The sequence below is a fragment of the Oncorhynchus mykiss genome, chromosome 4 (assembly GCF_013265735.2).
Source record: "Oncorhynchus mykiss isolate Arlee chromosome 4, USDA_OmykA_1.1, whole genome shotgun sequence".
In the NCBI taxonomy this organism is placed as follows: Eukaryota; Metazoa; Chordata; class Actinopteri; order Salmoniformes; family Salmonidae; genus Oncorhynchus; species Oncorhynchus mykiss.
In genome coordinates this window covers 41,071,211-41,086,216 of record NC_048568.1, presented here as the reverse complement: position 1 = coordinate 41,086,216, position 15,006 = coordinate 41,071,211, and the positions used below count along the sequence as shown (strand labels likewise).

The 15,006-nt window shown below is 42.2% G+C and overlaps 1 protein-coding gene across 1 annotated transcript; it reads right to left on the bottom strand.

Annotated features, from left to right (window-relative positions):
- Positions 1-528: 528 nt before the first annotated feature.
- On the bottom strand, positions 529-14,735 carry LOC110521114 (prospero homeobox protein 2). Its single transcript, XM_036976342.1, has 3 exons — positions 14,680-14,735; positions 6,144-6,338; positions 529-1,676 (listed from the first exon to the last, which is right to left on the bottom strand). The coding sequence occupies exons 2-3, from the start codon at positions 6,321-6,323 to the stop codon at positions 1,509-1,511; spliced, it is 348 nt and encodes a 115-aa protein (XP_036832237.1). The 5' UTR covers positions 6,324-6,338; positions 14,680-14,735; the 3' UTR covers positions 529-1,508.
- Positions 14,736-15,006: the final 271 nt, after the last annotated feature.

The window sequence follows — 15,006 nt, the reverse complement described above, 5'->3', positions numbered from 1 at the left end:
GGCGTTACACTACGACTGTGATTTCCTGGAGATGCACTCAACAGAACACCACTGGAGGGCGAATCAACTAACATTGCCGGGATATATGAAGACAAACCCACAAGTCATGTTTTGAGGTCACACCTGTTGAAAACCACACGTCTGATTGAAATATCCAATAGGGAGCTTTTGATTTTGCCTTCTTTCCTCTTCCTGTGAGACGTGCTGGAACGTTTAGCAGAGACGTCAAGGTGAGTATATTGATATGCTAAAAGGAGAGATGTGATGTAAACTAGTTTTGAAGCCCGTCGGCTAAAAGAATGTTGTTATAGTCAAATGTTTTCTGGACGTAGCGACTCCTGTGGCGGGCCGGGCGCAGTGCGCGCTAGCCAAGGTTTCCGGGTGCACGGTGTTTCCTCCGACACATTGGTGCGGCTGGCTTCCGCGTTGGATGCGCGCTGTGTTAAGAAGCAGTGCGGCTTGGTTGGGTTGTGTATCGGAGGACGCATGACATTCAGCCTTCGTCTCTCCCGAGCTCGTACGGGAGTTGTAGCAATGAGATAAGATAGTAACTACTACAACAATTGGATACCACGAAATTGGGGAGAAAAAAGGGGTAAAATTAAAAAAAATAAAAAAATGTGCTGGACGTCTCCTCCTTTCGCCAAAGTCCATGCAGTATGTAGTGAATATGTAGTTAATGGTATTGGGGTGCCGTCAGTGTTAAGTGAGTTTAGGTTTGACACGTTATACAGGTTTCATTGTTCTGATCACACCAGGCCAGTAGAATGAAACGCATGCTGACTTGCACCGATTGTGTATTAAAGGATTTTGTACTTGTGTGGATTCTGTTTTTTTGTCTGTCCAGTTGTTTCTTTACAACAGTTTAGAAACCATCAGTGGTCTCTTGAAACTTTTAAAACATTTTTAGATTATGTAATGCAATAATGCCGTCCTCCCATTCACTAACATGCCTGAAACTGCCTTCGTAATTGACGCACACTGAAAAATTCTAAATGAAAGGTCTCTTGTATTATTGCTAGATTGATCTGATGTAGCAAAAAATACAAATTTAATTCACATGCGCCAACATGGTTTTAATAACAGATTCTATAGTAAGTAACGCATGCCTCAATATCAATCAAAATTGTATACATTGTTTTTTTTATTTTTATTAAAACTACATTGCAATTTGCTCTACGATCCTCCTGTGAATAAAAAAACCCAGCTGTGACATGGGCCTACTGTACAGACACACATTTCACACGACGGACCTCTGAATGGGAAGCCTACTGTACAGCCACACATTTCACACGACGGACCTCTGAATGGGAAATGGCGTTAACAACATTTACCTTTACACTGTTTTTCCAAAGCGACTTACAGAACCGTCCACGTTGACCATATATTGAAACACTGGGTACCCTGTCCTGCTGTTGTACGTTTAGCATGGCTTCGATTCAAGACGTGGCCCATGCAGGGAAAAATACACTTTGTTTTTACATACGGCAGCCTCCGTCTGTCTCTTTCTATGTTGTGAGGGGGGCTTTGAATTCAGCCGGTACGTCACTGTCCAGTTTACTGATGACCTTATAGATGGCTTTCTTCCAGGATGGGTCTGAGTCTCTGGCCAGGGAGATTGAGATGTAAAACTCCTGTAGTGTGATCTCAGCCACTTCAAGGAACCTGTCAGGAACCTGTAGATTAAAGGCACAACCTGTAAGATATATGTAAATGGACAATCTGCAATTCAAAAACAAGCCGCAGCCATTTTGGTAAAAAAAAAAGCAGATGGGTGTGGAGAAATGTAACCACTCGAATGTATAGACAGAGCTATAGAGGCAAAGAATGGCCATCTGAGTTACAGCTCATATGGAAATCAGTTAACAGTAAGACATTAATTTGGCCCTAATCTATGGATTTTACATTGACTGGGAATACACATATGCATCTGTTGGTCACTGATACCTTAACAACACTATTGTGGCGTGGATCAGACAACCAGCCAGTATCTGGTGTGACCAGCATGTGTCGCGCTGCATGAGGCAAATCTCCTTCACATAGAGTTGATCAGGCTGTTGACTGTGGCCTGTGGAATGTTGTCCCACTCCTCTTCAATGGTGGTGTGAAGTTGCTCGATCCAGAGCATCCCAAACATACTCAAGAGTATGCAGGCCATGGAAGAACTGGGACATTTTCAGCTTCCAGGAATTGTGTACAGATCCTTGCGACATGGGGCCGTGCATTATCATGCTGAAACATGAGGTGATGGCGGCAGATGAATGGCACTACAATGAGCCTCAGGATCTCGTCACGGTATCTGTGTGCATTCATAGTGGCCATCGACAAAATGCAATTGTGTTTGTTGTCTGTAGTTTACGCCTGCCCCATACCATAACCCCACCGCCACCATGGGGCACTCTGTTCACAACGTTGACATCAGCAAACCGCTCGCCCACACGACGCCACACTCTGTCTGCCATCAGCAGTTGAAACAGATTAATTAATGAAGAACTTCTCCAGCATACCAGTTGCCATCGTCGGTTACGACGCCAAACTGCAGTCAGGTCAAGACCCCGGTGAGGACGAAAAGCACCTAGATGAGCTTCCCGGAGACGTTTCTGACATTTTGTGCAGAAATTCTTCGGTTGCCCAAACCCACTCTTTCATCAGCTGTCCGAGTGGCTAGTCTCAAGACGATCCCGCAGGTGAAGAAGCTGGATGTGGAGGTGCTTGGCTGGACTGGTTACACGTGGTCTGCATTTGTGAGGCCGTTTGGACGTACTGCCAAATTCTCTAAAATGACATTGGAGGCGGCTTATGGTAGAGAAATGAACATGCAATTCTCTGGCAACAGCTCTGGGGGATATTCCTGCAGTCAGCATGCCAATTGCACGCTCCCTTAACTTGAGACATCTGTGGCATTGTGTTGTGTGATACAACTGCACATTTTAGAATGGCCTTTTATTGTCCCCAGCACAAGGTGCACCTGTGTAATGATCATGCTGTTTAATCAGCTTCTTGATATGCCACACTGGTCAGGTGGATGGATTATCTTGGCAAAGGAGAAATGCTCACTAACAGGGATGAAAATCCAATTGTGCAAAAAAATTGGGAGAAATCAACTTTGTGCATATGGAACATTTCTGGAATATTTTATTTCCGTTAAGTAAACATGGGACCAACACTTTACATGTTGCCTTTATATTTGTGTTCAGTGCACAGTCGTGGCCAAAAGTTTTGAGAATGACACAAATATTCATTTTCACAGTGTCTGCTGCCTCAGTTTGTATGATGGCAATTTGCATATACTCCAGAATGTTGTGAAGAGTGATCAGATGAATTGCAATTAATTGCAAAGTCCCTCTTTGCCATGCAAATGAACTGAATACCCCAAAAAACATTTCCACTGCATTTCAGCCCTGCCACAAAAGGACCAGCTGACATCATGTCAGTGATTCTCTCGTTAACACAGGTGTGAGTGTTGACGAGGACAAGGCTGGTGATCACTCTGTCATGCTGATTGAGTTTTAATAACAGACTGTAAGCTTCAAAAGGAGGGTGGTGCTTGGAATCATTGTTGTTCCTCTGTCAACCATGGTTACCTCCAAGGAAACACGTGCCGTTATCATTGCCTTGCACAAAAAGGGCTTCACAAGCAAGGATATTGCTGCCAGTAAGATTGCACCTAAATCAACCATTTATCGGATCATCAAGAACTTCAAGGAGAGCGGTTCAATTGTTGTGAAGAAGGCTTCAGGGCACCCAAGAAAGTCCAGCAAGCGCCAGGACCATCTCTTAAAGCTGATTCAGCTGTGGAATCGGGGCACCACCAGTACAGAGCTTGCTCATGAATGGCAGCAGGCAGGTGTGAGTGCATCTGCACGCACAGTAAGGTGAAGACTTTTGGAGGATGGCCTGGTGTCAAGAAGGGCAGCAAAGAAGCCACTTCTCTCCAGGAAAAACATCAGGGACAGACTGATATTCTGCAAAAAGTACAGGGATTGGACTGCTGAGGACTGGGGTAAAGTCATTTGTTCTGATGAATCCCCTTTCTGATTGTTTGGGGCATCCGGAAAAAAGCTTGTCCGGAGAAGACAAGGTGAGCGCTACCATCAGTCCTGTGTCATGCCAACAGTAAAGCATCCTGAGACCATTCATGTGTGGGGTTGCTTCTCAGCCAAGGGAGTGGGCTCACTCACAATTTTGCCTAAGAACACAGCCATGAATAAAGAATGGTACCAACACATCCTCCGAGAGCAACTTCTCCCAACCATCCAGGAACAGTTTGGTGACGAACAATGCCTTTTCCAGCATGATGGAGCATCTTGCCATAAGGCAAAAGTGATAACTAAGTGGATCGGGGAACAAAACATTGATATTTTGGGTCCATGGCCAGGAAACTACCCAGACCTTAATCCCATCGAGAACTTGTGGTCAATCCTCAAGAGGCAGATGGACAAACAAAAACCCACAAACTCTGACAAACTCCAAGCATTGATTATGCAAGAATGGGCTGCCATCATGTGTGTGGCCCAGAAGTTAATTGACAGCATTCCAGGGCAGATTGCAGAGGTCTTGAAAAAGAAGGGTCAACACTGCAAATATTGACTCTTTGCATCAACTTCATGTAATTGTCAATAAAAGCCTTTGACACTTATGAAATGCTTGTAATTATAATTCAATATTCCATAATAACATCTGACAAAAATATCTAAAGACTATGAAGCAGCAAACTTTGTGGAAATGTATATTTGTGTAATTCTCAAAACTTTTTGGCCACGACTGTAGTGTGAGTTTTATAAAAACATTTATATTTCGATTTTTATATGTTTTAGTTTAAGTGTTAGGTAGAGAAAGTAGTGGATTTGTTCCCTGTTAACTTGTGCATCACTATGTATCACTAGCTAAGTCTGTTTGAAACATCACATTCTCCTGGAAGTGTTTACCCTCTGGATTCTGAAGCTTAAAAACCACATTAGAAAAAAGTTTGAAAAGCCCTTTGACTTTTAACCCCCCTCCAAAAAAAAAAAGACTAAAACTGAACATATTCATGTCGGTTTTTATTTTGGTTGTTTTTAATAATAATAATAATAGTTTTAGTTTTTCAAACAAGTTTCTTTAATTATTTTACTTTAGTTAATGAAATTGTTTTTTTTTTTAAGGATTATTTTTAGTTTTAGTGTACTAAAAATAAAGCCTTTGACACTGTCATGCTTGGTAACATAGCACGTTTTCTGATATACAAAGTCATTTTGTCACCTGGCTGGCAGACGTGTTGATGGTTAGTTATACGTGCTTTTGAACTGTCAGTCTTTTCTTCGTCTTGTCATTCTGTAGTCGTTTGTAAAGTTGTTTGTGATGTCGTTTGGCAAGATCACAATGCTTGGGTAAGTAAGCAGAGGCCGGTAGCAGGCTGGTTTGAATCCAGGTCCAGGGAAAGAAGTCAAAAGGAATTGGCAACAGGTTTAAAATCTCCTGCCGTTGTTCCCTTGAACAAGGCATTTAAACCTCAAAATTAGTTATAGGAGTATTGCAATGCAGCTGACCCTGGGATCCAGCCAAAATGTTAGTTGTGTGTGTGTTGTCCGGGGGGGGGGGGGGGGGGGGGGGTCAGAGTAGAATAAACAGTTGATTCTGTTGATGGATGAATAAAAATCATATTCTATTCTCCATTATGACATCAGACAGAATAACCAACATCAAATGTAATCAATTCCACCCCTCTGAACTATTAGGTTTTATATCTGTCTGGCCTATTGACCTTTGACCCATTTTTAAAGCGTTTTGTTTTCAACTCACCATACTTGAATTGATCTTTGTAGACGTGTACAGATTTAAAGCTTTTTTAAAAAAAATAATAATAATCTGTGCTTAGACTTCCATGAACATACCTGTTGTACATGCTGACCACATATAAACAATGTATTGTGCATACCATCTTATCTTTGGATCAGATTGACTGTCTGTACAGGAATCCAGCTGAACACAATGGAGACGTAAGGGATGAAGGCATGTCTTTAAAAATACACGAGAGAGATGAAGTCATGGCCAGCACAATGAATTCAATCCGCAATTAGCGAAACAGAATGTAGGCTCGTGAGATCAGGATGGTCGTACGATTGGTTTTTTTTTTTTTAAACGAATACGGAGATTTACAGTACCTGAAAGTCATTGGCCTTGTTGTAGTGCATGTTGAGGGCTCTGAAGAGCTCCGAGTCTCTGCTCACTGCTACGTCCCTCACACTGTTAACCCCCTCCACTCGGGCCCGGCGGGCAAACTTCTCCATCTGAATATAGTAGAACTCTCTGAAGTTACTGAACCATTTAATCAGCTGGGACATGATACACCGAGTGAGCTGTATGGGAAACACAAAGAAACAAAACAATTTGGGTAAGTACATTTATATAAGTTATTTTAAAATGAGTGATAGTTATGTCTGGGTTAATTCACTTTGATGTAGGTTTAGTTGGTTTTAGTATGTGTGAGAATTTTGTTCATCCAACTGTTTCTGCATTCTTTGTAAATATGTCAATAAATCATGAATGAACTATTTTGAATAAAGCAAATTGCCCACAGTTATGTGTTCAGTGATTGTTTTCAATTAGGGGATTCTATCTCAACATTTCAGGTATTCACTCTACCAGGACTTGTAACACTGGTAAAGGTCATTCATTCAAATCTGTATATCTCTCGATATATAACACGCCATTTATAACACATTTAAATATGTATACACTATATATACAAAAAGTATGTGGACACCCCTTCAAATTAGTGGATTCGGTTATTTCAGCCACACCCGAAGCTGACAGGTGTATAAAAATCGAGCACATAGCCATGCAATCTCCATAGACAAACATTGGTAGTAGAATGGCCATACTGAAGAGCTCAGGGACTTTCAACGATGCCACCTTTCTAAAAAAAAAAAAAGTAAGTTGGTCAAATGTCTGCCCTGCTAGAGCCGCCCCCGGTCAACAGTAAGTGCTGTTATTGTGAAGTGGAAACGTCTAGGAGCAACAACGGCTCAGCCGCGAAGTGGTAAACCACACAAGCTCACAGAACAGGATCACAGAGTGCTGAAGCATGTTGCTCATGTCCTCGGTTGCAGCACTCACTACCGAGTTCCAAACCGCCTCTGGAAGCAATGTCGGGAGCTTTCCGTTTCAGCATGGCAATGCCCCAGTGCACAAAGCGAGGTCCATACAGAAATGAGTTTGTTGAGTTCGATGTGGAAGAACTTGACTGGCCTGCACAGAGCCGTCACCCCAACCCCATTGAACACCTTTGGGATGAATTGGAAAGCCGACTGCGAGCCAGACCTATGTTCCAACATCCTAGTGGAAAGCCTCAGAAGAGTGGAGGCTGTTATAGCAGCAAAGGGGGGATGGGCAACTCCATATTAATGCCCATGATTTTGGAATGAGATGTTGGACGAGCAGGTGTCCACATACTTTTGGCCATGTAGTGTATTTCATTACCTGGATATCGGAGAAAAAGGCTGTGAGCACGTTAGAGCTAGGGTAGCGAGTATAGAAGAACATCAACTTGGCTTTCTTCAGGTGGTGTGTGGTCAGACCCTCCTACACGTCAGGTTATGGAGCTAACAAATTTAGATGTTGTGTGGTCAGACCCACCTACCAGTCAAAGGTTTGGAGACACCTACTCATTCCAGGGTTTTTCTTTATTTTTTACTATTTTCTACATAGTAGAATAAGACATCAACACTGAAATAACATGTATGGAATCATGTAGTAACCAAAAAAGTGTTCAACAAATTAAAATACGTTATATACGTTAGATTCTTCAAAGTAGCCACCCTTTGCCTTGATGACAGCTTTGCACACGTTTGGCATTCTCTCAGCCAGTTTCACCTGGAATGCTTTTCCAACCGTATTGATGGAGTTCCCACATATGCTGAGCACTTGTTGGCTGCTTTTCCTTCACTCTGCGGTCCAACTCATCCGAAACCATCTCAATTGGTTTGAGGTTGGGTGATTGTGGAGGCCAGGTTATCTGATGCAGCACTCCATCACTCTGCTTCTTGGGCAAATAGCCCTTACACAGCCTGGAGGTGTGTTGGGTCATTGTCCTGTTGAAAAACAAATGATAGTCCCACTAAGCGCAAACCAGATGGGATGGCGTATCACTGCAGAATGCTGTGGTAGCCATGCTGGTTAAGTGTGCCTTGAATTCTAAATTAATCACTGACAGTGTCACCAGCAAAACACCATCACACCACCACCTCCATGCTTTACGGGGGGAACTACACATGCAGAGATCATCCGTTCACCTACTCTGCGTCTCACAGAAACAGCAGTTGGAACCAAAAATCTCCCATTTGGACTCATCAGACCAAAGGACAGATTTCCACAGGTCTATTGTCCATTGCTCATGTTTCTTGGCCCAAGCAAGTCTCTTATTCTTATTGGTGTCCTTTAGTAGTTGTTTCTATGCAGCAATTCGACCATGAAGGCCTGATTCACGCAGTCTCCTCTGAACAGTTGATGTTGAGATGTGTCTGTTACTTGAACTCTGTGAAGCATTTATTTGGGCTGCAATCTAAGGTGCAGTTAACTTTAATGAATGTATCATCTGCAGCCGAGGTAACTCTGGGTCTTCCTTTCCTGTGGCGGTCCTCATGAGAGCTAGTTTCATCATAGGGCTTGATGGTTGTTGCGACTGCAATTGAAGAAACTTTCAAAGTTCTTTAAATTTTATGGATTGACTGACCTTCATCTCTTAAAGTAATGATGGACTGTCGTTTCGCTTTGCTTATTTGAGCTGTTTGTGCCATTAAATGGACATGGTCTTTTACCAAATAGGGTTATCTTCTGTATACCACCCCCTACCTTGTCACAACACAACTGATTGGCTCAAATGCATCAAGAAGGAAAGAAATACCACAAATGAACTTTTAACAATGTACACCTGTTAATTCAAATGCATTCCAGGTGACGACCTCATGAAGCTGGTTGAGAGAATACCAAGAGTGGGCAAAGCTGTCATCAAGGCAAAGGGTGGCTACTTTGAAGAATCTCAAATCTAAGATTTGTTTAACACTTTTTTTGGTTACTACATGACTCCATATGTGTTATTTCAATGTACAAAAGAGAAAGAAAACCCTGGAATGAGTAGGTGTGTCCAAACTTTTTTGACAGGTACTGTATATTCAGGATATGGAGCTTAACACATTTAGATGGTGTGTGTGTGGTCATACCCTCCTACAGGTCAGGTTAGAGAGCTAAACAGATACAGATGGTGTGTGGTCATACCCTCCTACAGGTCAGGTTATAGAGCTAAACAGATACAGATGGTGTGTGGTCAGACCCTCCTACAGGTCAGGTTATAGAGATAAACAGATACAGATGGTGTGTAGTCAGACCCTCCTACAGGTCAGGTTATAGAGATAAACAGATACAGATGGTGTGTGGTCAGACCCTCCTACAGGTCAGGTTATAGAGATAAACAGATACAGATGGTGTGTGGTCAGACCCTCCTACAGGTCAGGTTATGGAGCTAAACAGATACAGATGGTGTGTGGTCAGACCCTCCTACAGGTCAGGTTATAGAGCTAAACAGATACAGATGGTGTGTGGTCAGACCCTCCTACAGGTCAGGTTATAGAGATAAACAGATACAGATGGTGTGTGGTCAGACCCTCCTACAGGTCAGGTTATAGAGATAAACAGATACAGATGGTGTGTGGTCAGACCCTCCTACAGGTCAGGTATGGAGCTAAACAGATACAGATGGTGTGTGGTCAGACCCTCCTACAGGTCAGGTTATGGAGCTAAACAGATACAGATGGTGTGTGTGGTCAGACCCTCCTACAGGTCAGGTTATGGAGCTAAACAGATACAGATGGTGTGTGTGGTCAGACCCTCCTACAGGTCAGGTTATGGAGCTAAACAGATACAGATGGTGTGTGTGGTCAGACCCTCCTACAGGTCAGGTTATGGAGATAAACAGATACAGATGGTGTGTGTGTAGTCAGACCCTCCTACAGGTCAGGTTATGGAGCTAAACAGATACAGATGGTGTGTGTAGTCAGACCCTCCTACAGGTCAGGTTATGGAGATAAACAGATACAGATGGTGTGTGTGTGGTCAGACCCTCCTACAGGTCAGGTTATGGAGATAAACGGATACAGATGGTGTGTGGTCAGACCCTCCTACAGGTCAGGTTATAGAGATAAACAGATACAGATGGTGTGTGTAGTCAGACCCTCCTACAGGTCAGGTTATAGAGATAAACCGATACAGATGGTGTGTGTAGTCAGACCCTCCTACAGGTCAGGTTATAGAGATAAACCGATACAGATGGTGTGTGTAGTCAGACCCTCCTACAGGTCAGGTTATAGAGATAAACCGATACAGATGGTGTGTGTAGTCAGACCCTCCTACAGGTCAGGTTATAGAGATAAACCGATACAGATGGTGTGTGTAGTCAGACCCTCCTACAGGTCAGGTTATAGAGATAAACAGATACACTACTCAAGTCATTCCATACATCAGAATAACATGAACGGGAGAAAATACATATGATTTTCTTTAGGAATACTGTCTACTCTTTTTTTCTTTTCATGTCAATAGGTTTCACCTTGTTTCTACACTTCCCTACTTCAATATGTATTCCTGTTGAAAACAAGCTTCTGTTCCTGAATCCCGACAATTATTTTCAAAGACAGATATTATTTTTTTACATCAATGTTTTTCTCTGTCCTGTAATCATTAGACGACACTCAGATAGTAGAAGCAATTTCCTTTCGAAGTAGAGATCACAAGATCAAAGGGTAAACTCTCCTTGAAGTGCATCCTACCACAGCTACTAATGCTCTCCCAAGCCTCATAGATATCGTTCTCCCGGATAGAGAAAACTAAATTGATTTTTTTTTTCTTCTGTTTATAGACTATCCATGTAGTGCAGAGAAAGGTTATTATGAGACACTTAGCGAAAACCTCAAAGAAAGGCAATCTTTCTTAGGCACAGTATTGTGGATATGACTCATCCTACCTGAAGCCAATTGCCTCACTAAAGAAAGCCAACCAAAGAATCTATCATTTGGTGGAAATGAAAAATACAGATAGTCATGGTTGACCACAACATATTACAGATTTACTAAATCAATGAAAAGTGTATATAGTAGTATTCTATAGTAAAATATTGGTGCAGAGCCGTGGTGTCGTGGTAACACTTCCTGGCTCGTCACAAATACTTTTTACACCACCGCCAGTGGTGTAGAAAATACTTGAAAGTACTACTTAAGTATTTGTACTTGACTTTACTATTTATATATTTTGGGGCGACTTTTACTTCACTACATTCCTAAAGAAAATGATATCCTTTTTTACTGTCTACATTTTCCCTGGCACCCAAAAGTATTTGTTACATTTTGAATGCTGAGCCGGACAGGAAAACGGTCTAATTCACCCATTTATCAAGAGAACATCCCTGGTCCATCCCTACTGCTTCTGATCTGGCGGACTTGCTGAACACAAATGCATCTTTTGTAAATGATGTTGTAGTGCCCATTGCTATCCGTACATTTTAAAAACAAGAAAATGGTGCCGTCTACTTTGCTTAATACACGTCATTTTGAAATTATTTATACTTTTGATATTTAGAACCAAATACTTTTAGACTTTTACTCAAGTAGGATTTTACTGGGTGACTTCCACTTTTACTCAAGTAGGATTTTACTGGGTGACTTCCACTTTTACTCAAGTAGGATTTTACTGGGTGACTTCCACTTTTACTCAAGTAGGATTTTACTGGGTGACTTCCACTTTTACTCAAGTAGTATTTTACTGGCTGACTTCCACTTTTACTCAAGTAGTATTTTACTGGCTGACTTCCACTTTTACTCAAGTAGTATTTTACTGGGTGACTTCCACTTTTACTCAAGTAGTATTTTACTGGGTGACTTCCACTTTTACTCAAGTAGTATTTTACTGGGTGACTTCCACTTTTACTCAAGTAGTATTTTACTGGGTGACTTCCACTTTTACTCAAGTAGTATTTTACTGGGTGACTTCCACTTTTACTTGAGTAACTTTCTATTAAATTGATCTATACTTTTTACTCAAATATGACAATTGGGTACTTTTTTCCACCGCTGACGGAGACCAGGGTTCTGTTTCTCCTACTTGCCTGTGTCTCCCCATCTCATTTCCTTACTGTCTGAATAATGTGGTAAAACACCAAAATGTAAATTAAAATAAAATACTATTTTCAAAGGATACATTCAGCACATATGAGGTCCTCTTCACCATACTCTGAAAGCTACCGTACTCCATCTTAACGTGAGGGAGACCGAGACTGTCCAGAAGCACATTATGTCCTGTGGCTGTGGGGTGGTGAACCTGTGGACTCCTGGGTGGCCTGGAGGTCACCTTGGACTTCACTTTGACCGGATCCCACAATAAGTCAACCATCTCTGGGGTAGGTAGACCCGTGGTAGTAGGTCTACACGGGAGCTTTCCAAAGGTATCGTGATGGAAACCGTTGTGTTTCAGGTTATCCAGTACTTGGTGGTCTTCCTGTAGATCAGTGGGGTGGTTGTATAGGAGGGAGGGCTGATGGAAATGGAGAGGCCTTTTCACTGTCAGGTTTAGAGAACATGGGCGAGTCATTGAAGCAGGCTTTTGAACAACCAGAGATAGAGCCTCGGTTTGAATCTCTGGTAGTTGTTGGGCCATACCACTCTTGGAACATGGGGGGAGTCGTGACATGCTGTCTACGTGGGTGGATGATGACGCTAGCTCATGAGAGCTGAGGAACACGGGCTCATCGTCTGTTTCCACCATTCCCCCATCCTTGATGTGTAGCTGTGGTGGCTTGAATAATGTATGTGATATGTTTTTGAAAATCGAGTCAACGCTTGAGTTTACGGCTCTGGAGAGCTCATACTTGAGAATATCTGCTAGGAGTTTGTCTTCTTTGTCTGGGTTTGAGTGGATGTAGTCAGTTAGCTTGTGATTCTTCCACCCCAGATGACCTCTATCTAAAGGCCCTCCATTGTTAAACTCACTGTAAGGGTCCATAAACACCTCTGTCTCCGGGTATCCTTTGTTCCAAGTACTTTGGTGGTCGTCCTCCATCACACCTGTTGAAAACGTCCCATCCCTGACGTCCTCCTGAGACTCATTAGTCTGATACTCGTAGATCTGGATGAACCTGGCCTGGAGTTGACCCAGGAGCCTCTGCATGGTCTGAAGCTGCTTCTTCAGGTTATGGCCTTCGTCCGTACTCTTTCCGCTAGCGCCCCCCGTCCTCAGGAGATCCTGGTGCTGCGGCACCCTCTGTTTCCTTTTGCCCTCCTGTTTGTTTTCCATTGTCTCACTCTGAAGGTCACTGGTAGGAGTGGTTTCTCCATGTGTACAATGAACACTGGGACTGGGAGGAGAGACTGCTATGCCTCTGATGATGTTCTCCACTCTGGCACGCTTCGCCTGACGTCTATCCCCCAGCTCCAGGGTCCAGTCCTGGTTCCACCCGGCTCCATTGGGGCTGGCCCCGGTGGATGCCTGGCTGGCTGGAGACAGAGGCTCCATGGTGGTGCTGCTGCTCTTGGAAGAAGTGCTGCTGTGATGATCCACCAGTCTAGGGCTCGTCAAGGCAGAGAAGGAAATATGCGCCTCGGGGTTGTAATATGCAGCAGAGCTCTCCTGGAGGGTCTGTTCACTCTCAACGGTTTTCCGTAGGAGCATAGAGATAAGGGATCCTCCGCTTGAGCGAGAGGAGGATGGAGGGGTGGGCGAGTTGTATGTGTTGTCGTGTAGAAAGGAGGGAGGATGCTCTGCTCTGTCCTCTGGGTAGGTGCTGCTGGGGAAATGATGCATGCTGTGGTCCAGAAGGCTTGGGTTCATGCTTCATGCAAAATAAAGACAAATGTACTTTATCTTAACAAACGGTTTTAGAAATTAGACACAGTTCTACAGAAATCTTAAAGGAAAACAAAATTGTTCATGGAAAACCAACAATATGGCAAAATGTAAAGTTATTTCCCCCAGAAAATAAGAATTTGTTCTTAACTGACTTGCCTGGTTAAATAAAGGTAAAATAAAAAATAAATAAAAAGAAAGAAAACAACATATCATTTTAATGGTAAAACTATATTTAGCAGATCTGCTATAGTATTTATTAATAAATCAATCATTTTGCAATTGGTAATACCTATTAAATACTGTATTTTGTCCGTTAACAGCAGTTTGAAAGTTTGTGAAGTCAAATCTACCAGACATCAATAGCTGTAATCATAGTGTGCAACTCGTAGAATATTACTCACATTTTAACTCAAAACTATGTGGATATAATGTCAATGCTAGAAAGGGAATATACATCCTGTAAAGAAGCACAATTTAAATGTATTTTTTATTTTTTAAAAATTATATTGATAAAATCTGTTGACTGATAAGACTGGAACGAGCACTACTTTTATAAGTGACGAAATGCTCTAATGTACCGTTGTTAGCAACAGACACGTTTTAAGAACCAAATGACGACAACCTGCTATTCATTTGATGAAATCCAATCACACTATTTCTTTTAATTAAAAAAAACATATATTTGAGCTATTACTTTCAAAAAAATCATTATCGTTGTTGAGAATATTGTTACAGCTTATTGTCTAAATTTCACCTGTCTTATTTCCTAAGATCCCACAGACACAAACAAGAGAAAGGATATCTGCCTACCTGTTGCTCAGAGTGAAGATAGCTGTCCAGAAAAGAGAGAAGAATTGATGCTTGCCACAGGAGAGGAGGGTTATTATAACAGGGCAATACTGTATTTCCTAGAACCCCATAAATCCACACAAGGAGGGGGCGTGGCACCTTAATAATAAATGCAACCTCATTATCGATTAGCTCATACCATCAGCCCTCTGTGGGAACGAAATGACAGACAACACATTTCCTCATTTTGTTTTGCACAATATCACACCGCATGTTTTTGAATGACGCATGTTTTTATTATTTTGCCTTTTTATTTCTATACATTGATCACAAAATACGATTTCTTCA

Coding starts and splice junctions, on each gene's coding strand:
- LOC110521114 (XM_036976342.1), bottom strand. CDS start 6,323: ATGTCCCAGCTGATTAAATGGTTCAGTAACTTCAGAGAGTTCTACTAT. Junction 1,677..6,143: donor ACAAGGCCAATGACTTTCAG/GTACTGTAAATC, acceptor TTTAATCTACAG/GTTCCTGACAGGTTCCTTGA.